This window comes from Choloepus didactylus, chromosome 3 (genome assembly GCF_015220235.1).
Source record: "Choloepus didactylus isolate mChoDid1 chromosome 3, mChoDid1.pri, whole genome shotgun sequence".
NCBI classification, from domain to species: Eukaryota; Metazoa; Chordata; class Mammalia; order Pilosa; family Megalonychidae; genus Choloepus; species Choloepus didactylus.
This window is the reverse complement of record NC_051309.1, coordinates 89,109,195-89,134,968: the sequence shown is the minus strand read 5'-3', so window position 1 is coordinate 89,134,968 and position 25,774 is coordinate 89,109,195. Positions and strand designations below refer to the sequence as shown.

At 36.4% G+C, this 25,774-nt stretch overlaps 1 protein-coding gene across 1 annotated transcript; it reads left to right on the top strand.

Moving 5' to 3' along the window:
• Positions 1-1,209: 1,209 nt before the first annotated feature.
• On the top strand, positions 1,210-24,416 carry PLAC8 (placenta associated 8). The gene is made up of 5 exons (XM_037830129.1): positions 1,210-1,321; positions 15,624-15,765; positions 17,605-17,729; positions 21,185-21,300; positions 24,303-24,416. Exons 2-4 carry the CDS (start codon positions 15,654-15,656, stop codon positions 21,287-21,289), a joined length of 342 nt encoding a protein of 113 aa, XP_037686057.1. The 5' UTR covers positions 1,210-1,321; positions 15,624-15,653; the 3' UTR covers positions 21,290-21,300; positions 24,303-24,416.
• The last annotated feature ends 1,358 nt before the right edge of the window (positions 24,417-25,774 follow it).

The following is a 25,774-nucleotide window of genomic DNA, read 5'->3' as shown; positions in this document are numbered from 1 at the left end:
CAACCTGGAATCAGCAGATGCCAGCCACGTGCCTTCCCAGCTAACAGGTTTTCCAGACTCCATTGGCCTTACTTCGGTGAAGGTATACTTGTGTTGATGCCTTCTTTTGGACATTTTCATGGCCTTCAGACTGTAACTTTGTAACCAAATAAAACTCCCATTATAAAAGCCAATCCATTTCTGGTATTCTGCATAACAGCAGCATTAGCAAACCGGAACAGCAGGGTGGGCATTATTTTTCTCACTTTAGAGGTGAAGAAACCAAAGCTCATATTCTTGAGTTGGCTTTTGGAAGCCACATAGCTAACAAGTCTCAGGTCAACTCAGCTCCAAACTATGGCACTTTTTACTACATCATGTCCAATTTCTTTGTACCATGTATTTATTTATTATTTGTATTTCTTCCTTTGAAAGGCAGTTCATTGTCTTTGAATTTCTGATCCTGTAATTTAAACTTTTCAGAAATGAAAGTAGCCATCCTTCCTGTCACTCACACTGAGGTTGTTTGGAATAGTAAATCTCTCCACTTGAACAAGGCCGTTTTGTTACCCTGTGTTAGATTGTGATTGTACAGTAAGAATGTGCAGCCTTATGTGCCCCATTTCAGAGCATGGACTTTGGAGTGCACATATTAGTGTCCTGTTTCAGCTAATTCCTAGCTGCCACCTACTAGCCACTTAACATTTCTGTGCCTCAGTTTCCTATCAGTCAAATGAGGGTAATAATCACACTTAACCAAATAATTGTGGGGAGAATTCAATAAGTTAATATATACAAAGCATGTGAAAAGTGCCTAGCACCTAGTAAGCATTTAATCAATGTTGGGGGGTGGGGACACAAAGAAGTCCAAGAAAGAAGAAAGAAAAAGAGAAATGTCTGATCGGGTGTGAAATTCCAATAGCCTGCTCTCTCTCAAATACTATCATCAAGCTCCTCAATAAAAAGATGGCAATAAGGACACACCAAATGGTGTTTATTCATCACATAAAAGGGGGAAAGCTGTGCCAGGCATGTAAAACCAAACTATGTAACAAAGGAAGTATTTCTCCCCCTAAAAAGATACATGGGTATACCTTACACAAGATAGGAAAAAGAATACACCTTTTTTTTTTTTGACAGGAAATCTTTTCTTTTTTTGAGATAACAGGAATATACCTTGAAAACCACTGCTGCCTGGATTACACTGACCAATAAAAACCTTCTAATTTTTTTCTCTGAATATTGCAGTGGAAACACTTGTACCTCTCTGCCTTCTGTAACTTTCACTTCTGATGCCATTCTCTCCCAGACCACAAGACACTTCTTCATTGAATTCTTAACTGTAAGTATTTTGAAAATATATTCTCTTTGAAAATTTATCCTGAACTGAAAAAGATATTTTCCTTACAAGTATTTTGTTTTCTTGATTTTTTCTAACATGCTGTATTTTGAGGTTCAGATGAAAGAAAAATTTTTTATCTAATTGTTTTAAAAATAAGTTTAATAAATTAAGTTAAATTCAACAATTATTATGTGCCAAGTACTGTGCTGGATGCTAAGACAACCAAATGCCATACTTTTTACAGCCCTGTAAGAGCTCAGCCTTGACTCCTCATCAAATACTGCTTTCAGCAGGAAGTACATCTTACTGTATTTGCTAACTTAATCATTAACTGTCCTCTTTACATCAATTCATATGCGTTTTGAAATGTACTGGTCTAATTTATTTGTGCCTTGAAAACATTTTACTTTACTTTATACACTTAAAATATTTAGAAAGAGGAGATGGGATTTTATACATCTTACTAATGAATTGTGAAAATCCCTGAATTTTCAGTATGAAAGTAAGAAAAACAGACTAGATGCCTTAAAAATTAAATTCTGGTGCTTCATTTATATGCATAAAGAAAGATGTCACCCTCTCATCTCACATTTGTTAGTTTATGAAATGAGAGATCATGAAATTGAAATGTTTTGATCTAAGCAAAAAATGTAATTTGACATCAATAAACAGTTTAAAGAGGAGGAAAATCTAAATAACATTTTTAATACCTGGATAAAGATGTTAATAACATAGTGGACTGTCCTTCTTAAGAGTGAGGTGTTCATAGGCAGGGTAGACAAGTTATAGACTCTCAGATATTGAATGGCTGAGGCAAGGATGTTTTCATTTGCTTTTGTTGTAACAAAAGAATTCCTAGAATTTTGAAATAATATTAAAACCACAGGGCTGCATAACAATGAGTGTATTTGTTTTATCCTCTCAGTCTCATAACTATCAAGGAGGAATTTCCTCGAGTGAGAAATCTCATGTGGGAATCTACAATTGAGGTCCTGGGCACAAGTTGTGACTAGGACCACTCTGCTGGGCCTGGCTGGGCTGGGCAGGGCAGCCTTCTCCCCTGCAGCATGCAACCTTCAGTAGCCAGAAACTTCTCAGAGCCTGAGGAGCTTCCTGGGGCCCCAAGCTCCCTTTTGGTTCTATATGCTGAAAGTCAAAGAAGCACTTGGGTCTCCACCATTTCTCATATTCAAAAGAGGAAGTTGAAAGCAATGAAAGAAACAGAAACTTACAATTTTGACGGTTAGAGGTTGCTTTTCATTATGCAGTCACAGGGCTGAAAGCCATTTAGGCCATTCCAATTAAGAGGTTACGTTTCCTACAAAGTAAATGGCAGTCCACACGTGGATATTTTGGAAGAAGCTGCCTCTCACAGAATAGTCAAATTACTGTCGGTAGGGTTCAAAAGCACTCATAGAATATTCAGATCTCAACTGCTATAAGGGCTAAAAGTAATCAATTTAAAGACACAAATACATATATTCTGAGTGAGTAGAGTATGGTGAAGGAAAGCAGAATTATATTACAGGCAAGTTTTTATTCTGAAATCTTCAGATTGCTGTTATGATATTAAAAGTCACAGCACAGATTTCTTGAAAAATGATTTAAATGCATGCGTTTTCCCTCTGAAAGAGATCATGAAAAGGATATTCATTCATTCATTCAACTGATATTTATTGAATGCCAGCTGTGTACTAGGCATTGGCTAGGGGCTAAGGAAGAAAAAATACAAACAGTTGTAGGATAATCAGCATAACCCTCTTAAATATTCCTTTTAATAACTGAATTTGCTTTTTGTTTCTGAAACAGAAGTTTCTTCTTTGAGTTGTAAAACAAAGAAATGCTACCTGTAAAAACATGTTTTTCAGACAAAGCAGAAAATTTAAAAATAAGAATAAAAAATAGCCTTTTGTCAGAGATTACCACCTAATGGTCTTTTGGATATCCTCTCATATTTTTTCTGGTATATGATTATTAATAAATTAATATATTACCAATTAATTTGTTAAATAAAATAAAATCTAAGATAATTAGAAAATTTGTGTATCTGTGTTTTAGCATTTCCTGTAATGCCTCTTCCTCCTAGACTCCAAATGTGGGAAGCCATCACCCCAAAATATAGTTCGTATAATTTGAGTACTGGGGAAGTCCTGAGCCAAGCTGGGAAGTACTGGGAAGTCAGGAAGATCTGGGTCCTATTATGTCTGGCAGGTAAAAAAGGTTATCACGAGGAACTGCCACTGCTTGAGTGGTTTCCATGCGGTGCGTATGTTGGGCAGTGTTTGATGGAAGAGGGGACTCTGGACTAAATATAAAACAGGAGGCTGTTGAGCAAGGTTTGACTGCATAGCTCAGCCAGAAATGGATGTACCCTTCCCTCCACACACTGCCCTGCTCTTGACCCTCCTCCCTCACCTTCCTCCATGAAAGGATTGGGGAACCAGAACCAAGCAAGATACTTGTTCACTTCCTTTCATCACCTATTTATTCTGCCTTCCAGGCAGCCAGACTCCCTCCTCCACATCTCCGCCTGCAAGTGATACACCCCCAGAATGATCAGTTCAGTTCACTCCCCTGGTTTTATTTTTCACTTACTAGAACCTTCTTTCACAGGGTTTTCTGTGGGATCCACAAATGGTTAGCCTCCTTCTTTTATTGTAGAAGAACAGTAAAAGGCCATTATAATACATTTTTTAAAATCACACAAAAATCACAACCTTAAACCACTTTGATGCATATTAAAGGGTAAAACTAATAAATTTAAAGTAATTATCAGGTATTATGAATGCAGTTCATTGTATTTTATACAATAAAGAGAAATTCTTTATAATGATTCTTAAGAATATAGGGGAAATGTCCCTATTGTATAAAAATCTTTAAATTGTAATATTTACATTATTTATTACTTGGACTCGGGAATGTGTTTTTACAGTGTTGGTAGCAAATATTTTTGCTTTTGTCACTCTAAATCCTATAGGGCTCTCCTCCTCCCATAGTCTTTTCTATGTTTTGGTTCAGTTTGTTTTGTTACTTTTTAGTTTGAAATAATTTTAGACTTATGAAAACTATTGCAAAAAGTAGCACACAGGAAAACAGAGGAAAACAATGTTAGCAAGTGTTAGTGATAATGTGGAACAATTGGAACCCTAAAAAAAAATTCAGCTACTTTAGAAAAGCCTGGCAGTTAACTAAAATGCTAAACATAGTTATCATATGACCCAACAATTCCATTCCCAGGTAAATAGACAGGAGAAATGAAAACATATCAAAAAACCTGAATGTTAGTAGGAGTATTTTTCATAACAGCCAGAAAAGTAGGAACAACCTAATGTTCATCAACTGCTCAATGGATAAACAAAATGTGATATATCCGTACCACATTATTATATTCATACCACATGTTATTTGGCAATAAAAAGAATGAGGTACTGAAGCATGCGACAACATGGACGAAGCTTGAAATCATTATGCTAAGTGAAAGAAGTCATCATAAAAACCACATATTACATAATTCCATTTATATGAAATGCCCGGACAGGCAAATCATAGAGACAGAAAGGAGATTAGTGGTTTCCTGGAGCTGTGGGAGTTGAAGGGACATGAGAGTAGTGACTGCTAATGGGTATGGGTTTCTTTGGGAGGTGGTAAAATATCCTACAATTAGACTGTGGTGATCACATCAATGAGAATATGCTAAAAACTACTGAAGTGTACATTTTAGATAAGCAAACTTTATGGTATATAAAATATATCTCAACAAAGCTGTAAAAAAATAAAGTAGCACACGGAGTTCCCAAATACCCTTCACCCAGTGTATTAGTTAGGATTCTCTAGGGGAACAGAACCAACAAGAGATATCTGTAAATATAAGATTTTATAAATGTGTCTCATGCAACTGTGGGGGTGTACAAGTCTAAATTCTGTAGGGCAGGCAGTGACATGGCAACTCCGATGAAGGTGTTTGATGGACTCCTCAGGAAACGCTTTGCAGGCTAGCCGAAGTGAAGGTCCTTTCTCTTAAAGTCTTCAACTGATTGGATTAAATACAGCTGATTGAATTCTCACACCCTTTGTTGATGTAATCAGTCACAGCTGCAGTCAATTGACTGATGATTTAATTAATAAACCAGCCTTCCGGATTATCAACCAGCCACAAATGTCCTTGCAGTAATCGTTAGGCCAGTGCTTGCTTGACCAGACACCTGGACCCCATCACCTGGCCAAGTTGACACATGAACCTAACCATCACACCCAGCTTCCCCAAATCTTAATGTCTTATACAACCATAGTATAAATATTGAAAACAGGAAATTAATGTTGGTACAATACTGTTAATTAATCTACAGATCTTATTCAAATTTCACCAATTGTCTCACTAATGTCCTGAGAAAGAGAAAAGCAGCCCTGACATCCAGGAGCTGTCCTAGGGCTCACAGTAAGTCTTCAGTATTGCTAGGAACTGGCCCGGCACTCACATTAGGTCTTGGTGTTCCGCTGTTGTACAGAAACAATTTCACAAAGCACTAACATCTGCAAGGCTTCTCTGTGACCATGATGGATCAAGACAAAACCAAAAGCACTCCATAGTCATGTCTGATCACAGATTAAACATTATCCAAGCCACTGAATACCAAACATCTCCCTTTCCTGGCTAACATGAGTGACTGCTGCTTCTTCACCTACTATAACTTTAGCCTCAGTCTAGGCTGCTTATAGCTAAGATTTATTAAGATACCCAATGACAGAATTGTCCTCACTTTCTGACAACACCTCCATTTCCTTGGACTCTCCTCCAAATGACCCATCCAAAGCCCTAATTCTATAAAAAGTCCTTTCTAGCACCCTCTTATTAAGATACCCCACAGTTCTTCATCATGTGCATTCTCCCTGGCTATGAGGAATAAACCCAATGTGTTCAATTACTTGTGTATTCTTTCTGGTCTCTGGCTGGAGAGCGCTGACTGGCCTTTTCATATTTCAGGATCCAATTCAGGATCCCACGTTGCATTTGGTGGTCGTGTCTCCTTTGTCTTCTCCAATCTGAAGTATTTTCTTCTGTCTTTATTTGTCTTTCATGATCTTGACACTTTTGAAGAATATTGGCCAAATATTTTGTAAAATATCCCTCAGCTTACGCTTGTTCAATGCTTTTTCATGATTCAGGCTATGCATTTCTGGCAAATATAACACAGAATTGGGATTGTGTTCCTCTATGCATGATAATTAAGAGGCACATGATGTTGATGTCTCACTACCGGTGATATTAACTTTGATCACTTGGTTAAGATAGTATCTGCCAGGTTTCTCCATTATAAAGTTGCTATTTTCCCCTTTATAATTAGTTTCTTTGGGGGAGATACTTTGAGACCCCATGAATATTTTGTTTCTCATCACTCGTTTAACAGCTACCTATTTTAGCATCCATCCAAAAGATTTGCACACAATTTATAACTGTGGTGTTTGTTAAATAGTGATCTTCTATTTCTGTCATTCCTTCAATGTTTGTTAGTTGGAATACTACTATAAGAAAGAGCTATCCCTTCTCCCCCATTTATAAAAAATTATTCATTTATTTATATTAGTATGGACTTACAGATAGTTATTTTATTCTATAGGTTATAATCCATCATCATCATCATTATTATTATTATTATTATTATTATTATTATTATTATTGCTCAAATGGTCCCAGATTTGGTCATTGGGAGCACCTCATCTTGGCCCCTATGACTTTTATTTTTTAATTATTTTTTTGTCCCCTATGACTTTTAAACCCATCTCTATCTGGTCTTATTTTCTAGTACTACAAGGTGTCCCAGGCTTATCTTGTACTTTCCCTGCCCCAGACCTGGAATCAGCCATTTCTCCAATGAATCCTGGTTCTTCTTATTAGAAAATGGTATTTGGAGAAACCAAGATTTGGGCATGAAGTTTGCTCATTAATTAATACTGGATTGTTGTTGCTTCCAAGCTTTCGCAGTGGACAGTGCTATGAAACAGATGTATGTATACATACATATCTACATCATCTGTATCTATTATCTATCTGTGTATATATACATAAATAACCATAAGTTCATACCTTTGATTCCAATCCAACGGCACAGGGTTCCTTCTATCCTTCCTTCTTTCTTTATTTGTAATTCCTTTTTCCAACAGTGAGAGATATTCATGATATACTTATTTGTTTAATCCTAGTGTATACATAGTTTTACAATTGGTAGCCCATACCCTATGAAAAACAAATTTACTCACTAGGGTATAATATTTGTGTACAGTTCTTTTAGTCTTTAGCCTTACATTATATAGTCAAAATACTGTTTTCCAAAGTTATTTGAGTTAACTTTTTCTTCCCCACACTTCAGGAGGATTATATTATTCATTGTAATACAGTTAGTTTCATTTGTTACTGTTTATATTGTATCTTGGTTTCCTTCTACATCTTCATTGATTTTCATTATTTGTGTGTTGCTTAGGTATGTGAAACTTTACCGGGGTTTTAAGAGTAAGAGCTGAACAAAAATGTGCACTCAGAAAAGTGTCACCTCCCATTCCGACTGCTACTTCATTTCCATTACCCTGTTCTTTCCACCCTACGTCCCTTGAACACAGCAAATTTCATTTGTTTTTTATTTCTTCTTCCCATATTTCTTTTTTTTTAACATTGTTATTGTGAAATATAACATATACACAGAAAAGTGACAAATTTCAAAGTACAGTTTAACAGGTAGTTATAGAGCAAATTTCAAAGTATAGTATGGGCTACAGTTCTGTAATTTCAGGTATTTCCATCTGGCTATTCTAATACACTAGAAACTAAAAAGAAATATCTATATAATGATTCAGTAGTCATAATCATTTGTTAAATCCTAACTTCTCTGTTACAACTCCTCCCTCTCATTTGATCATTTTCTCAATCTTCAGGAATATTTGGGCAATGATCATTTTAACTTCTTCATGTTGAAAAGGGGTGGTGACTTTATGGGGTGGGGTATGCAACTCGTTGATTTTCTGAGAGAGAGACTGCTACCTCCAAGTTTCAGGGCTTATCTGGCATAGGAACAATCTGGAGGTTTTAAGTTTCTGGAAAATAAACTTAGTAAGTAAAACTTTTATAGAGTCTTAGAGAGAGCCCTCAATTTTCTTTAGGGTTTTCAGGGATACTATTGGTTGGAGCTTGACTTAACTGTGACAGTTTGTAATATCTGGCTAAAGCTTGCATAAGAGTAACCTCCAGAATGACCTCTTAACTCTATTTGAAATCTCTTAACCACTGAAATCTTATTTTGTTACATTTCTTTTCCCCCTTTTGGTCAAGAAGACATTGTCAATCCCAGGGCCAGACTTATCCCTGCTTCTCATATTTCTTACTGCACAAGCAAGCAGATAAATGTATATTTTCTTGTATCTCCTTATTTCTTACAGGAAGAGTAGCATACTCCTTTGTATCTTGCTTTTTTCACTGAACAGTATATCCTGGAAATCATTGTGTGTGTGTGTGCGTGTGTGTGTAATTATAGAGATTATCCTTATGTTTTATAGTCACATAATACTCCTTTGTGTAAGCTCTCCCATAGTTTATTCAACCACTTTCTCATGTATGGACATTTGTTTACAGAATTTCACAAATATACACAATGCTTCTACATATAACCTAAGGTGTATGTATTTTTGTATTGTTGGAGGTGTAGCGTCAGGATAAATTTTTAGAAGTAGTATATTATTAGGAGTTAGTTATTGCCAAATTCCCTTCCAGAAGGGTTGTTCCAGTTTGCATTCCCACCAGCAATAGATGAGAGTGCTTGTCTCTCCACAGACTTGCCAACAAAATGTGTTGCATAGTTTTTAATTTTTGCCAATCTGACAAGTGTTCAATCTGTATTTCTGTAATTTGAGTGAGTTTTAAAATATTTTTATAGGGTTAAAGTGTCATTTTTATTTCTTCTGTTGTGAAATTGTTTGTTCAAGACTTTTCCCCATTTTCCTAACCTTTAGGGCTTTTTAATATTTCATGTTCAAGATTTTAAAAACAATGTCAAATTTTGTAGACTTTTTAAATAAATTCATTTTATTTATTTTAAATGCATGTTCACAGGTTACACACACCAGTGGGAAGGGAAAGACCTAGAGCTATCTCCTGACTATGGTGATGTTGAAAAACAGATACAAGCACTTAAAAGTACACTTTAAGCCTCTTTCTCCTTCATTATAAGAAAAAAATTTACAATCTCTTTTCTTTATCCAAGATAAATGAGCATCCCTTTGCATGAGGTTCTTTACTAGGACTCAGGGGACCATCTATAAAGAGCACATCTGGTTAATTTACAATTAGCTGTAATGACAACTGGGCAAATTTAGATATGTTGTGTCATTCCTACATGATACACTTTAAGTTTTGTTGAAAAATATCTAAAATGCTATCCTGTTTTTAAGACTACTCTCAGTTTCATATATTCTTGTAACTGAGAAGTTAGGATTTAAGGGATGACTATAGTTGCTGAATCCTTATATAGATATTTCTTTTTGCTTTCTGGTATATTGGAGTAGACAGAGGGAAATGCCTGAAATCTTTGAACTATAATTCAATGGCCTTGATCTCTCATAATGATTGTATAGCCTTTATCTTTACCTTGGTGATTGTTAAAGCCTTGTGACTGACTGTCACTTGTACCCATTTTATCTGTTTTTTCACCTTTGGAGTCTTGTGATCATGTAAAGACAGCCCCTAATGTTTATTAATGAAGGGCTTTGGATCAGTCAAACTCAACCCACCCCAATTCCAAAGTTGTTTTGACAACCGAAACTGGATCTAACCAAAATGGGCCTGCCTGACATGCACAGTAGCTTATGCTTTAACCTATAAGTGACTACTATAAAACTAAAAATTATGTCCATCATCATATTAAGGCCACCAGTTTCTTACATACATTCTGTGACTAACCATGTAATCAATCTGTGCATGCTCAATAATTAGATTACTTCTAATTACATCATCTAGAGCCATTGTGCTCATTATCCTAAAACCTGCCCATCTTTTTTTTGAACTTTTGATTTCTGCCATATATATGCCCAGTGATTCCTTTACAGCCTCTATCTCTTTTGCAATATCTTCTCTAAACTTTTTGATTTGATTTAGCATTAGTTGTTTAAATTCCTGTATCTCAGTTGAAGAGTACGTTTGTTCCTTTGGGCCATAACTTTGTTTTTCTTAGTGTAGATTGTAATTTTCTGTTGTCTAGGCATGGTTTCCTTGGTTATCCAAATCAGGTTTTCCCAGACCAGAACAGGCTCAGGTCCCAGAGGGAAGAAATATTCAGTATCTGGTTTCCCTGAGGGTGTGTCTTAGAAAATTGCTCCACCCTTTGATGCCTCAGGTCACTGTGCTTTTCTGCCCAGCAGGTGATGCCTGTTAGCCTATAATTCTTGACTGGTGTGAGGAGGTGTGGCCGTGTTCCCCCAGGCTCTGGGGTCTGGTTCTGAATGGAAAGGGCCCCACCCCTTTCCTCCTAGAGAAGACAGACCGGCCAGGTGGAGGTCATTAGCATTTCAATGGTCTCACTCTCTGCTTGTGCTGTCTCCGCCCTTCCCGGAGTCACAGCCCTGGAAACTGAAAATGACTGGGGCTTTCTCCACTGAGCCGAAAAAGAAACAAATAGTCCCCTTCAGACCCAGTCCAAGGCGACCCTCCGGCTCTCCAAGGTCAGTCATCACCCAAAGCCTCTGTCTGTTTTTTGGGGCTGTGTACCTGTAGTGAGCAGTTCACACTTGCTACTTAAAACCCCAGTTGGAGCTCAGCTGAGCTATATTCGCTTGCTGGGAGAGAGCTTCTCTCTGGCACCACAAGGCTTTGCAGCTCGGGCCATGGGGGAGGGGGTCTCACGACTTGGTTCCGCAGGTTTTACTTTCAGATTTTATGCTGTGTTCTCAGGCATTCCTCCCAATTCAGGTTGGTGTATGATGAGTGGATGGTCTTGTTTGTCCCCCTGCAGTTATTCTGGATTATTTACTAGTAGTTTCTGGTTTTTTGTAGTTGTTCAAGGGGGCTACTTAGCTTCCACTCCTCTCTATGCCGCCATCTTGGCCCGCCCCTGCCCATCTTTTGATACTACAAAGCTATCAGAATTACTGCAGTTCGGGGAGACAGATTTTGGGGCCGATAGGCCATCTGCTCCCCTGCTTCACATCTACAAATAAACCCTTTCTCTCTTTGTTGTTGGTGGGAAACTAAAATGGTGCAGCCCCTCTGGAGGGCAGTGTGGTGGTCCACAGGAGGCGAGGTGTAGGGTTGCCACATGGTCCTGAAATTCTTTTACAAAGACTTGGAGGAACTAAAAGCTGGGACCCGGGTGGGCATCTACACACTGGTGTTTGTGGCAGCATTGTTAATGATTTGCAACAGATGGAGGTGGCCTAAGGGTTCATCAACTGATGAACAGAAGGGTGAATCATGATGTATACATACAATAGAATATTGAGTGGCAGCAGGAAGGGATGAAGTCCTGTGGCTTGCAACTAGGTGAATGAACATCAAGGACATTACATTGAATGAAATAAGCCAGAAAAAATGACAAATAATGTATGATCTCACCAATATAAAATAGCCATAATGAGCGAATTCTGGGAATTGAATTTGAGTGCACAGTTTATCATGGGATAGAAAGTGGGCAAGAATGGGCAATCGATGATTATGGAGTAAAGAATGTTCAAATAAGGCTCATTGTAAATGTTCCTAGACTGTAAGCTCTTACAGCAGTCACATTTATTCCTCAGTTTTGTTATTTCTAAATTCTGAGATGCTATGTTCTTTGTGTATAACCTGGAAGTTCCCTGGAACATTGGGTATATGTGTAACACCTAAAGAGTTAGAATTCTGCAGCTCTGGAAGTCAGCATTAGTCCATATAGCAACTGTTAAAGAAGCTGAATAAGAATTCAGACTCCAATTAGAGATATGAATGAAATGGGCCTGGTTAGGGCTAAAGGTAAATTAGAATACAGGGTAAAACTGTATTTTAAAACTTCAACTTCTGTGTGAGACCAAAGGAAGAGGTGTTTATTTGGCCAAAATTTCAATTTTCTCTAGCACATTATCTAATTTAACCTGTCTGGTCGGTTTATTTAAACAACCCAAATACATGGAACTTGGAACAGGGGATGAAATCCTATTATTCTGTACAGGTCAATGTAATACCCAGATACATTACAGAATGTTTGGGGCAGAAAAAAATTATTTGCAAAGTCTACTTGAGGGACTGGGGGAAAATGTGGAACTATTAAAGTTCCCCACCTGGGGAATTCCTGATATTCTCTCAGGCACTAGGGACTCACATTGATTAAGCCAAGTCCTCAATCTTGAGGCTTGCCTTTATGAAACTTGTATCTGCAGTGGCAAAGCTAGTTCTGCATGTAATTATGCCTAAGAGTCACCCCCAGAGAGCCTCTTCTGTTGCTCAGATGTGGCCTTTCTCTTTAAGTCAGATCTGTAAATGAACTCACTGCCTTCCCCCCTAAGTGGGACATGACTTCCAAGGGTGTAAATCTCCCTGGCAACATGGGACATGACTCCCAGGGTGAGCCTGGCCCTGGCATTGTGGGTTTGGAAATGCCTTCCGAACCAAAAGGGAAAAAAGAAATGGAACAAAATAAAGTTTCAGTGGTAAGAGATTTCAAATAGAGTCGAGAGGTCTTCCTGGAGGTTACTCTTATGCAAGCTTTAGCCAGATATTGCAAACTACCACAGTATGCCAAGCCCCAACCAACAGTATTTCTGAAAACTCTAGGGAGTGCACTGGGTTTTCTATAAAAGTTTCTGTAGCAAGTTTATTTTTTCAGAAGCTTAAGGCCTCCCGATTGATCCTCTGCCAGATAAGCCCTGAAACCAGAGGTACCAGTCTCTCTAAGAACATCAACCAGTTTCATTCTTCTACCCCATAAGGTCAACACCCCTTTTCAACATGAAGTTAAAATGGCCATTGCCCAGATATCCCTGAAGCTTGAGAGAAGGATCAGATGAGAGGGAGGAGATGTAACTGAGATTTGGATTTAACAAATGACTGCCAATACTGACTCATTGTGCAGATATTTCTTTTTAGTATCTAGTGTTTTAGAATAGCCAAAAGGAAATATCTGAAGTTGTTGAACTGTAATCCAGGAGCCTTGATCTTTGATAATGATTATATAACTATATAGTTAAAAAAATTTTTTTTAAAGTCAGTTGCTGTGTTTGTATTGATCTACTTCTAAAAGTTTTGGTCTGTTCCATGGATCTATATATCTATCTCTGTCTTAGTTAATTTACCTCTATTGTAAGTATTAAAATTGGGTGGAGTGCAATACTAGTGATCAGTAAGAGAGAAGGGTAAGGGTGTGGGATGTTTGGTGTCTTTTTTTTTTTTCTTTTTATCTCTTTTTCTGGAGTAAAGACGATGTTCTAGAAATGATCATGGTGATGAATACACAAATATGTGATGATACTGTGAACCATTGATTGTATACGTTGGATGGGTTGTATGGTGTGTGTATATCTCAATAAAATTAACAACAACAACAACAAAAAAAACTCTTTATATCTTTGAAACCCAGTGTCTCAGGAATTGGTCATTTGGGCGCAATGGCAAAGAATCCACCTCTTTTGTCCAGTAACATTCTCCCCTTCTTTCTTGAGGAAACTACCATACTAGCCAGATGTTACTAAGCTCACAAGATCTAGAAAGAAACTAGCTAATTCAAGAGATAATGTATCAAATAATATGAAACAATTGAGGCACTTTGCTTAAGTTTTGAAACAGCTCTCTGAAGGAAGAGAATATGAAGGAAAAGAATATGAGAGAACAAATAACATCATCATATTACTGAAGTATCTGGGGGTTCTGTATTTTCAATTTCAGTGTTTTTCCTTTGCATTTTTTAAAGTGTGCTAAATTCTCAGGTGGACATTTGTTACATCCTAGAGCCTAGTACACTGTAAAGAAATCAAACACATCATAATACCTAGTTCAACAAGGCAATTAAAAGTCTTTACTATTGGCCTAACATCAAGTTTGGTGCTAAATGAATAAATATGAAAAGTGGGTCCCTGTTCTCAAGGAGATCATAGCAAACCAATGGCAATGTCATGAAAGGAAACAATTAAGCCTTACTGTCTTAAGTGTTATGATGGTGTGGGCTCTAAGACAAAGGGAAGAATAGGATTTGCGGAATGAGCCAAGAGAAGGATTTGAATTTTGCAATCTACTTAAACTATCTGAGCCTCCATTTCCCTATCAACTCAGTAAAGAAAATTCTTACTTTGCAGGGCTATTGTGAAGATAAAGTGGACAACGTATGTCTATTATAGTGCCTGATGTTGCATAGAACCTCAATAAATATTAGCTGTTATTATTGCCAATAAATATTTATAGAAATTATCAAAAGAAATTTCCTTGCTGTATTTTTTGCACATTATAGCCAGGTTTATATTTGTTTGAGTCTTTGTTGTTCATTAAACCCTTTCATGGATTTTCTTCTCATTCTGTATTCTCAGTAAGCATGTGAACTGGATAGGTCAGAAACCGTTTCGATTTTACAGATTAGTAAATGAAAATTCAAATGACTAGTTAAATGACTCACCTGCTAAATGACTAGGTCAAGATCACACAGTTTAGGAAACCAGGATTTGAACCACAGATTTTCTCACTCTAAATCTAATCTATGTTCCATGACCCGTCACTGCCTTTCGTGAGGGAAAGAGATTAGGACAACACTAACAAAGTGTATTTCATGATAAAGTTTCTGGGACGCACTGTCTAGGCTTGACCCTACCAAGTGGCAAGGGTCTGTCAAGCAAGAACTGACAAAGAATACGAGCTACCAGTATATTTGAAGTGAAGGACCAGCTTGTATGCAGGGTGACTGAGGACTGCTAATCACAAACAAGTTCAAAACAAAGGTGAATGTGCACAATAAAAGCCTAGGGTGGTGCAGTTTTAGAGTAGGCTGTTTTCCCTAATTCCCTACTTCCGACCTCTATCACCGGGTGGTCATTAGTTTCCCTACCTTGTGTGGGCACCTTGTGTGGACATGTCTAAAACTAGGAGAGGAACAACCCTGTCCGCCCTACTTTCGGGGGGAAAAGCACGTTTATCTTAATGGTTCAGTGAATTTCTCCCCCGCTGTTCTCTGGGGGCTGAAGATAGAAATCATGCTCCTCAAAGATCAACAAGCAGCTTGATCTAAATTGCCTCACTCACCAGTGAAGCATAGTCCCTCAAAACGGCTACCAAGAGCAACACCAAGACTGCTTACACCAACTTTTTCCTTTTCAGACCATAGCCTTTTAAGACCCTCCTTCAAAAATGCAAGCTCAGTCACCAGTGGTCATCGTGACTCAACCTGGGTACAGTGTGGTGCCCCAAAACTCCAACTGGCAGACCAGCATGTGTGATTGTTTCAGCGACTTCGGAGTCTGTAAGTGCATGAGGGAAAATTCCCTTGTAATTGACGTTGAGGTGAATTATCCAAGACCAAATCTCCACCCCCACCCTCTCCCACCCCATTCCTCCCTTATTGTGTAGCAAAATTTCTTACTCTATTACAGGCACCCTGCATTCAGGCCATGATCTCATTAACAAAAAAGGCACTGGACTGATTATAAGTTAATTCTTCTATGGCCATTTAAAGAATAGTCTTACTCCTAAAATAAGTTCTGGTTATGGGAACAGTGAAAGAGCTGATTGATTCTAACAATGAACAAACCTAATGCATATAATTAGCCTTAAGTTAAATTAAAAGAGACATTTGCCGTTCAACTTGATTAAAAAAAAAAAAAAAGACTGCTCTTGTTACACATAAATTAAACTAATTATAGTTACAGTATGCCCGGCACACAGAAGACAGTTTTCACCCATGGTTTTGGCATGAGCTCAGAGAAATACTATTTGAATTTATATTTGTTTTTTTTACACACCTGAGAATAAAGAATTCTAAAGGCAATTTGCTTATTGGGAAAACTAACTCTGACTGCTTTGTTTTCTTTTTATGAGTCTTTCTAAGAGATCTCCCGCTTAGAGATCTAAGTGAACTTGGGAGAAATGAAATTTGGAGGTGAAATGAAATTTGGAGAGGATCAAGGTGCTTAATTCTCAACACCAACCAAGAAACAAACAAATTTGCCTACAAATAAATTTGCTCTGAGGTTTATTTGTCTTTCTTAACTCTATATGGTATTCTTAGGTGAGAAAAGAAAACAAATTAACCTTTAACTTACTGATGAAATTGAAATTAAAATGAGTCAAGCTGATAATACATTGAGAAACACAGAGAAGAAGAGTTGGGTTTGTTTATTTGTTCTTATTCCCTAACTAGATAACCTGTGGTGATGGCTTATACTTCTCAGGACATTAATTCAACATCTGCAGTATAGTGATAAGGTGAAAGTTATACAACACTGTCAATGCACTTAATGTCATTGAATGGTACAGTTAAAATGGTTAAAGTGATTTTTGTGAAATGTGTATTTTACTGTAATTTTTTTAAAACACCCCCCCCAAAAAAAACAAAACACTGTACATAGTCAGTCATGTACATGATTCCATCTTTTAATAACTGAGATCAAATTCTGCATTTTTGGTTTGCATTTTGTGTAAAATGCAAGGAAAAAATCAGAGTAATAATTAGACATTAGTAAAACACTCTAAAGATGAACATTTTAATCCTCCCACCCCTAGTATTATTACTCAATTAAGTAACTGTATAAATTCTAATACAAGCTTGATTGCTTCAAGCAGGTTTTCTTAAATATAAATCTTAAAAAACACCTCACCTCTTAAAATATTTCAGTGGGTTCTCATTTACTTTCATGACAAAACTGAAAACTCACAGTTCTTCGTCATCTTTTCACTACCTGCCTTGGCCTCCAACTTCATCCCCTTCCCATTCCAGACTTTTAGCTCAAGCAGTGTTTCCTACTCAAAGCCTGGAGGGCCCATTTCTGTGGGGGACCCCTTGGCATCTTGAGCAGATTTCTGTTAGAGAACTTTTTATATTATCTGTCTTGCCTATTAGACTTCCTCTAGGAGCATTCAATGAATCACTGAATAAATGGACAAAGGCAGTACTGTAAAAAGAAAGATGTACTTTTAGGAAAGAGATAATTCCTAAAATAATTGGATGGAAAGAAGGGGAAGCTAAACAAAACTCTGAAGATGAACTTGACAGCAGGGTATGTGGCAAAGGCCCCATTATTTCAACTGCCATTCTTGAAACCAAACTAACTTCCAAATTGTACCATTGGTCTCATATGTCCAGGTCTCTGTGGCATGTTTTGTTTCACGTGCCTTGCAAGTCAAATTGCAGCTGACATGAATGAATGCTGTCTGTGCGGAGGATCTGTGGCAATGAGAACCCTCTACCGGACCCGATATGGCATCCCTGTAAGTCACTTGTAATACTGTATCATTCAAAATATGCAACCACACTCAAAATAATTGTTATAAACATGGAGGTCATTTTGATGGCACCCATCATCTGGATTTGACTGACAGGAGTTTCCTAGCATGTGCAACCTTGTATTCAGATGTAGCAAGAGATCCTCTGGTTATGTGACCTCCTTCTAGATTTCTGTTGGAAATCCTAAAAAAAAAACAACTCTCATTACTTGCAGTGTATATCATACAACAGAAGAGGATTATTCAGAACATACTAAACCCTAGGTGCAATACATACAGTAACTCATTTAATCCTCATGCCATCCCTGTAAAGTGGGTATATCCACTACATTTTGCAGATGAGGACCATAAGGTTTTGTTGTTTTTTTCATTACAGAAGCTGTGGGTTTACAGAAAAATCATGCATAAAATACAGGGTTCCCATATACCACCCTATTATTAACACCTTTTATTAGTGTGGTACATTTGCTACAACTGAAGAAAGTCAATATTCAATTCTAGCTTTTCATGCCTGTACCCTCTATCATACCATAAGTTTCACTTCAGATAGCAGGGAAACAAAGGAATATGCCAAAATTTTTTAAGGAAGAACTTATTTTATTCCATTGAATTTATTTTTTTCATTTACAACCTTTATTAGTTTTTAATTACAAAAATACATACAATACATAATTTTATGAAAAATTAAAACATACAGATTGATATAAAGTTAAAAATGAAACTATAATGGGTTATAGTTTATCCAATGATAAACATTATTAATAATTTGGTATGTATACTTCCAGGGTTTTTTCTATGTCCATAGATTAAATGTAGATATAGCTATAGATATATATAGAATTTTGGGTTTGGTGGGTTGTTTCTTTTGTTTTGTTTGGATATGGGGCCATCCTATGCTGAACCTTGGGTTATTCTTTTTTTTCAGCTTAATATATGGTAGACCCCTTTATGTGTCAGTGATAGTGATTCATTTTAATGTCTGCATAGCATTCCATTATAAATAATTTACTTATTTCCTTATTGATGAAAAGTTAAATAATGCTGCAGTTTATATACTAGTACACATAATATTATGCATGTGTACTGGTATTTCTGTAGGATAGTTTCCTAGATATTAGATTGATAGATCACAAGGAATGCACATTCAAATTATTGACAGATACTCCCAAAGTACCCTCCAAAAAGATGATATGAATTTATAATCCATTAGCACTACATAAGCATCCAAAGTTGGATAATATCATTTTTTTTAATTTTGCTAATTGGACAGGTAAAAATGATTGTTTTAATTTAATATTTTGTTAGATTAAGCAATTTTTTAAAATGTATTTTCCTTTCACATTTTTTTCTGTCAATTATTTGTATGTATCATTTGTTCATTGTTCTCTTGGGCTGTTTGTCTTTTCTTATTGACTTGTGGGGCTCTTTATCATAATATTGTTTAATATAAAAGTTATCAAGCTTTTTTTTGAGGCCTAGTACATAATCAACTTTTAAAAATTCTCCTTAGGTGTTCAAAACATTAACAGCCTTAAACTAAAACTTCAGTTGATCTTAACAAAATTTGGGAGGTTGGAAGGAAGAGAAAGAAATAAAAGCATTTTAAAGACCTTATTTTGTCAGATATTGATAGATAAACTTAAATAGTGGGTGAAAATGTAAGGGTAATCATTAATAGGATAAAAGTAGGTTGTGGAACATCTAAAACTACTAGAGGCAACAAAAGGAACAAGAAAAAATCTATCCAGCAAAAAGAAAAAAAAAAATTCAATGAATACCAAACATAAAACAATTTGGCTATCCCACGGGTGGGAATGATTTCAGTTTCTCTGCTGTGCTAAAATGCTTTTACTTTTTATTCTTTCTTTTCCTATGTTTGTGGTGAGTCTTAAGGAGTATTCCCATCTAATGAGATAAGCAAAGAACTGCCTCACTTCTCTTACCCTTCTCTCCTGGGGCCTCAAGGCCCACATTAGAATCCTCTAATTAAATTAAGAGCTCCATCCCTGCCTGCATATCCTGCAGCAAAAGCCACAACCAGCTCTGGGCTAGCCCATCTGCTCTGGCTGTCCTTCAGTTAACTCCCATTTTCCGTCCCCTTAGCCTATTCTTCTTTTTGAGCTCAGTGTTTTTGAACTCAGGGTTGTTATAGTGCCCTCAACATAACTGTCTTAGCTTTCAATTCCTTGCCTGTTTTGCCTTCTCCATCAGTGTAACACCATTTGCTTCATATTTTCCCAAAATTTCTCAAAATATCTTACCTACTAAAGAGCATAATTCCCTGCTTTCTAGTACAGCTTTAAAGTTTTTCTTGTTTTCATATTTTATATTTCTATTTATTTCATTGGAGGGAGAGGAGATAAATGCATCATATCAAATTAAAAGTGTCCTATATATTTTCTGGGTTTCTTGTCCAATTTTACACTCAAAGTAGCACCCAAACTTCTATCCACCCCCTCCACCACCCCACCCCACCACCCCCCACAGAGCTGATTCTTTGGGTGCTTTCTTCCATATTTCCAAATCACACAACTTGACTTTTCAGTTTGGGGCATTATCTATTGACCTCCCACTATGAAAGACAAGAATTTAGCTCTGTCTTCTCTCCCTTCCCCCACAACATATTCATGGTTCCCCACCCCTGTCCTTCCAATACAGTTATATATAATTTTGGTGAAATTCATCTTCAATGCTTACATTTATAATACCTATGTTTGCTCTTCACAGTTGAGTCATGTAGTAAACCATGATTGCTTTTCCAGCTAAACATTGCTTTTCCTGGAAATAATTATTGTTGGCTTTTTCATTATTAGTTATCCATTTACTTATGTATAATTCAATACCAATTTCTTTGCCAATTTTTAAAATTTCTTTCCAACACAATCAACGCATCAGATATTCTATCACTTTCACCTTCTTGATGAAATCTCTCCCTGAGCCTCCGAACCTGTCACCCTGGAACTAAATGCCTTCTACTTCTAGTGCTCAGCTCTCATTCTGTGATCTCCCTTCACCATGGCCCTGGGGATTCCGTTAGACTCTCTCCTGTGTTTGACTCCTCCTTCTTACATCACATATATTCCTCTTTCTTGCTTTACTCCCTCATTTTGGCAGAACATATTCTCTAGCAGCTTCTGAGACAGGAAAGTGTATGGGAGAAAGAACTTTGAGATTTCCTGAAACTCATTATTTTACTTTCATGATTAATTGGTAGTTTGGTTGGATACCTTCATATATTTTTTATATTACAAATTATAAAAAAAAATTGATGTCATAAAAAGAGTTAAATGGAAAATCAATTAACATCTTCCTAAATGTATCTACCCAAATTCTGAATCCAAAGGATCAGTGCCTTCTGCCCCCTTCTAGTGTCTGAAAATCCAGAAGTCTTAATTTCCAAATAGGTGAATTTAACATTTTTCTTTCGTATTTTTAAACAGGGGTCCATTTGTGATGACTATGTGGTGACCTTTTGCTGTCCTCAGTGTTCTCTTTGCCAAATCAAAAGAGACATCAATAGAAGGAAAGCCATGGGTATTTTCTAAAAAAGCTAATGGTGAGTCAATGAAAATATTCCTCCCAGAATATTTAGACCTTTAGAACTATAATAAGGGCTTTGTAAACTATTCATTACTGTGAATAATAGTTCATTAACAATTTCTTAAGTCTCCCCAAATGTGATCTTAATATAAAGATTGATTTTGATTTTTTCTTAAAAAGAAGGTAGCTTTATACTTTGAATCCATATTTTAGTAAATCAAGGAATGGTGAATTTTTAGACTTTTCAAAATAGTATTGGCCTATTAATGAAGCATTTACCACTGATAAAATACTAGAGTAGATAATATGGTGATAGAAAGAAACAGAAAACATGCCCCCTACTATGACAAATTCACACAGAACGCTGGTAAGTAATTACCAAATATTAAAGCAAATGAAAATTAGATATTATGTAATATTTGGATTGATTGTGGCAAAAGGCATCTATCACAGTAAGGTGAAGATAAGTAGTAAAGTCCTACTTTGGAAGGTAACCTTTAAAAAGGTGGGTATAGAATTTAGAAAATTTGGAAATGTTATCTAGAGTTTTACCATCTGAAAGTTAATCAAGTCACTTTCAACTAACTGTTCCAAGATTCTCAGGATTACCTCTTAGGAATGTAGCAAAATGTGAAATCAACATGATTAAAGCAGTCCTCTATAGAACACATCTTAAGTATGGGAAGAAAACATTAATTTTTCCAATCTTTGCACTATCCTACTTCTTTGTTCAAATGAATGAGTACTCTGTAACATTAACAAGAATAACTCTTGTGAGATACATAATAATTATTCATTTATTTAGCAAATAATGTGTCAACAACCTAAAATTATGCAGGACACTGCTAGGTGCAATGGGAAACAAGATAAAAAAGCTGGTCTCTTTGTCCTTATAGACTTACTAATCAAAAAGGGAGGGTTAGACAAACACCCATATAGAATTCCCTGCACAGAATTCCAAATAATTTATGTAGATAATCCTCACTCAAGGAGATGGAGTAAAACCACACCCCTTAAGTGTGGACTCTAGTGACTTCCTTTCAAAAAGTACAGTATAGAAACGGGCAAAAAGGGTAACTTTAGAGTGGAGAAACCCAACAAAACTACTGCAGCCAGGTGACCAAAGTTAACATCAGTAAGTCTCTTTGATAGCATGTACCCTTGATACATGATGAGAATGGTACTTCACCTCTGGGGTCTTCCTCCCCCCAAATCTGTAACTCCACTTTAACCACAAGAAAAACATCAGACAAAACCAAATTGAGCAAATTATACTGAATACTGGACCAGTAGTCCTCAAAACTGTCAAGGTCATCAAAAACAAGGAAAAATCTGAGAAACTGTCTAGAGGAGCCTAAGGAGACACAGACAACTAAATTTAATGTGGTATCCTTGATGGGACTGTGGAACAGATAAAGAAAATTAGGTAAAAATTAAGGAAACCTACCATCTCACACCTATTAGAATAGCTATAATTTTAAAAACTGAAAATAACAAGTGTCAATGAGGATGCATTATCTGTTTAAGGGCTCCAACTGCTAAGATGAAGAGATTCCTCTCACTGCCAAAGGCAACCTCCTTTGTTGATTGTAGATATAATCAGCCATCTATGCAATCAACTGACTAATGATTTAAATCCATGAAATACCCTCACATTAACAATCAGGCCAGTGCTTGCTTGACCAAACAACTGAACACCATCACCCAGCTAAGCTGACACATGAAATTAACTATCATATAGGTATATACCCAAAAGAATTGAAAGCAGGACTCTGACAGATATTTGTTACACCAATGTTCATAGCAGCATTGTTCATAACAGCCAAAAGGTAGGAGCAATCCAAATGTCCATCAGCAGATGAATGGATAAAAAAAAAAAAGTGGTATATACATGTGATGGAATATTACTCAGCCCGAAAAAGGAATGAGGTTCTGATACATGCTACTACATGGATGAACCTTGAAGACATCATTGAATGAAGTGCCAGACATAAATGGACAGATTTTGTATGATTCCACTTATATGAAATAGCTGTAACATGCAAATTCTGAGACAGAAAGTAGAGTACAGGTTATCAATAGTAGGGGGTAGGGGATATGGGGAACTAATGCATAATAAGTACAGGGTTTCTGTTTGGTGTGATGGGAAAGTTCTGGTAAAGGAAAGTGGTGAGGGTACTGCAACACTGTGAATTGATGAATCCCACTGAATGGTACGCCTGGGAGTGGTCAAGACGGGAAAATTTATATTCTATGTATATTTCCTCAGTTAGCATAAAAATGTGACTAAAGAGACATTAACAATTAAATATAATCCATGATCCTGGACTGGAACTAACAATAGAGGCAAAAAAGCCCAAAAGGACAGTATTGGGACACATTAAAAAAACTGGAGTATAGGCTGTAAGCTTTACATCAATGCTGAATTGCTTGAGCTTGGAAACCGTAAAGGTGGATACTTAAGTGAATATCTTTGTTTTCAGGAAATGTACATGGAAGTATTGTTTTCAAGGAGCATGGTGTATACAACCTACTCTCAAAGGTTTAGAAAATAGATTTAGATAGATAGATAGATATAGATAGATAGATAGATAAAGATAGTCAGACAGACAGATAGATAGAATGATACAGCAAATGTGGCAAAATGTTAAAATTTGGTGGATCTGGATATCCAAGTAGGGGTATGTTGGAATTCTCTGTGTGAGTTTTGCATTATTTTTGCAATTGTCCTGTAAATTTGAAATTATTTCAAAATATAATGTTTTTTAAAAACACTAAGGAAATATGAATAAAGTATGGACTTCAGTTAATAATAATGTACCAACATTCATTCACTTGTTCTGGAAAACCTACTATAGTAACGTAAGATGTAAACGATATGAGATACCAGGTGTGGGGTATGTGGGAATTCTCTGTACTATCTTTACAACTTTTCTGTAAATCTAAAACTATTCTAAAAGTAGAAAGTTCATTAAAAATAGAGAAAATTCAACTTTATTCTTTATGTGTCCTTTATAGGTGAAGAGCTCACATTGAAGCAAACAAAATCAGCAGATGCCTCTTCAGCTTGAGTCCTTCTACATCTTTTGCAATTGAAATATGATAGACAGGTTCAACCACAATTGATGAAGGAAAAAAATCAAATTTTTGTCTTATTTTAAATGAATGTTGTGCCTTAGTTTTGCTAAATGGTCCAGCTTAGTCTCTTCTCACTTTCATACTAATAACTTCTCTGGCTTATAATTTTTATTACATTTAAAATATAAACCAAATAAAAATTTTTATTAACAAGTTTTTATGTTTCTTTACTCTCACTAAAACGTCATTTTGTCATTGGTTAGTACCAAGAATTAATCTCAGAGAGAATTGTGGGAAGATGACAGATTAGGGAGCTCCAGGACTCAATCCTTCCACCAAAACAACTATTAAATAGTTGGGAACTGTCTGAAACAACTATTTTGAAACTCGGGAGGCCAGAAGAACACACTGTACATCATCCAGGGAAGAGTGGGAGGAAGAGGATGATAAATTATGGTAAACAGTAAATTACACTCCTTTTTTTTTCTTAAAGTTGTTAGATGAAAGAGAGCTGAGTTGCAGGTGCGCCAAGATCTGCTGCTAAGGAAAAAAACTACAAGAACAGAATCATGAGATTCTTTTTTTAAATGTTTTCATTAATAAGTTGTAGGTTAACAGAACAAATATGCATAAAATACAGGATTCCCATATACCACCCCACCACCAACACCTTGCACTGATGTGGAATATTTGTTACAATCAATAGCACATTTTTATAATTGTACTATTATTAGAGTCCATGGGTTCACTGTGTACTGTAATTCCATGGATTTACAAAAATTTTTTAATTGTTACCATATATACAATCTAACTTTTCCCTTTTTAGCCATATTTAGATATATATTTTAGGGTTGTTAATTGTGTTCACAATGTTGTACTACTATCACCACCATCCATTACCAAAACATTTCCATCATTCCAAATAGGAGAACTGCATATTTGAAGCCTTAACTTCCCATTCCCTATCCCCGCTCTGTCCCTTGGTAAATTATATTCTGGATTCTGACTCTATGAGTTTACTGATTCTAATCATTTCAAATCAGTGAGAGCATACAATATGTGTTCTTTTGTGCCTGACTTACGTCACTTAACATGATGTCATCAAGGTTCATCCATGTTGTCACATGTATCAGGACTTCATTCCTTTTTATGGCTGAATAATATTCCATCATATGTATATACCACATTTTATTTATCCATTCATCAGTTGATGGACACTTGGGTTGCTTCCATCTTTTGGCAATTGTGAGTAATTCACCCATGAACATCACTGTGCAAATACCTGTCTGAGTCCCTCCTTTCAATCCTTTTGGGTATATACCTAGTATGGGTCTATAGTAGTTCCATACTTAGCTTTCTGAGGAACTGCCAAACTGTCTTCCAGCTGCACCGTTTTACATTAACACCAGCAA

Excerpts from the sequence above, each read along its gene's own strand:
- PLAC8 (XM_037830129.1), top strand. The coding sequence starts at position 15,654 with ATGCAAGCTCAGTCACCAGTGGTCATCGTGACTCAACCTGGGTACAGT. Across the intron at positions 15,766-17,604 it reads TTTCAGCGACTTCGGAGTCT|GTCTCTGTGGCATGTTTTGT; the intron begins GTAAGTGCATGA and ends TCATATGTCCAG. Across the intron at positions 17,730-21,184 it reads GGACCCGATATGGCATCCCT|GGGTCCATTTGTGATGACTA; the intron begins GTAAGTCACTTG and ends ATTTTTAAACAG.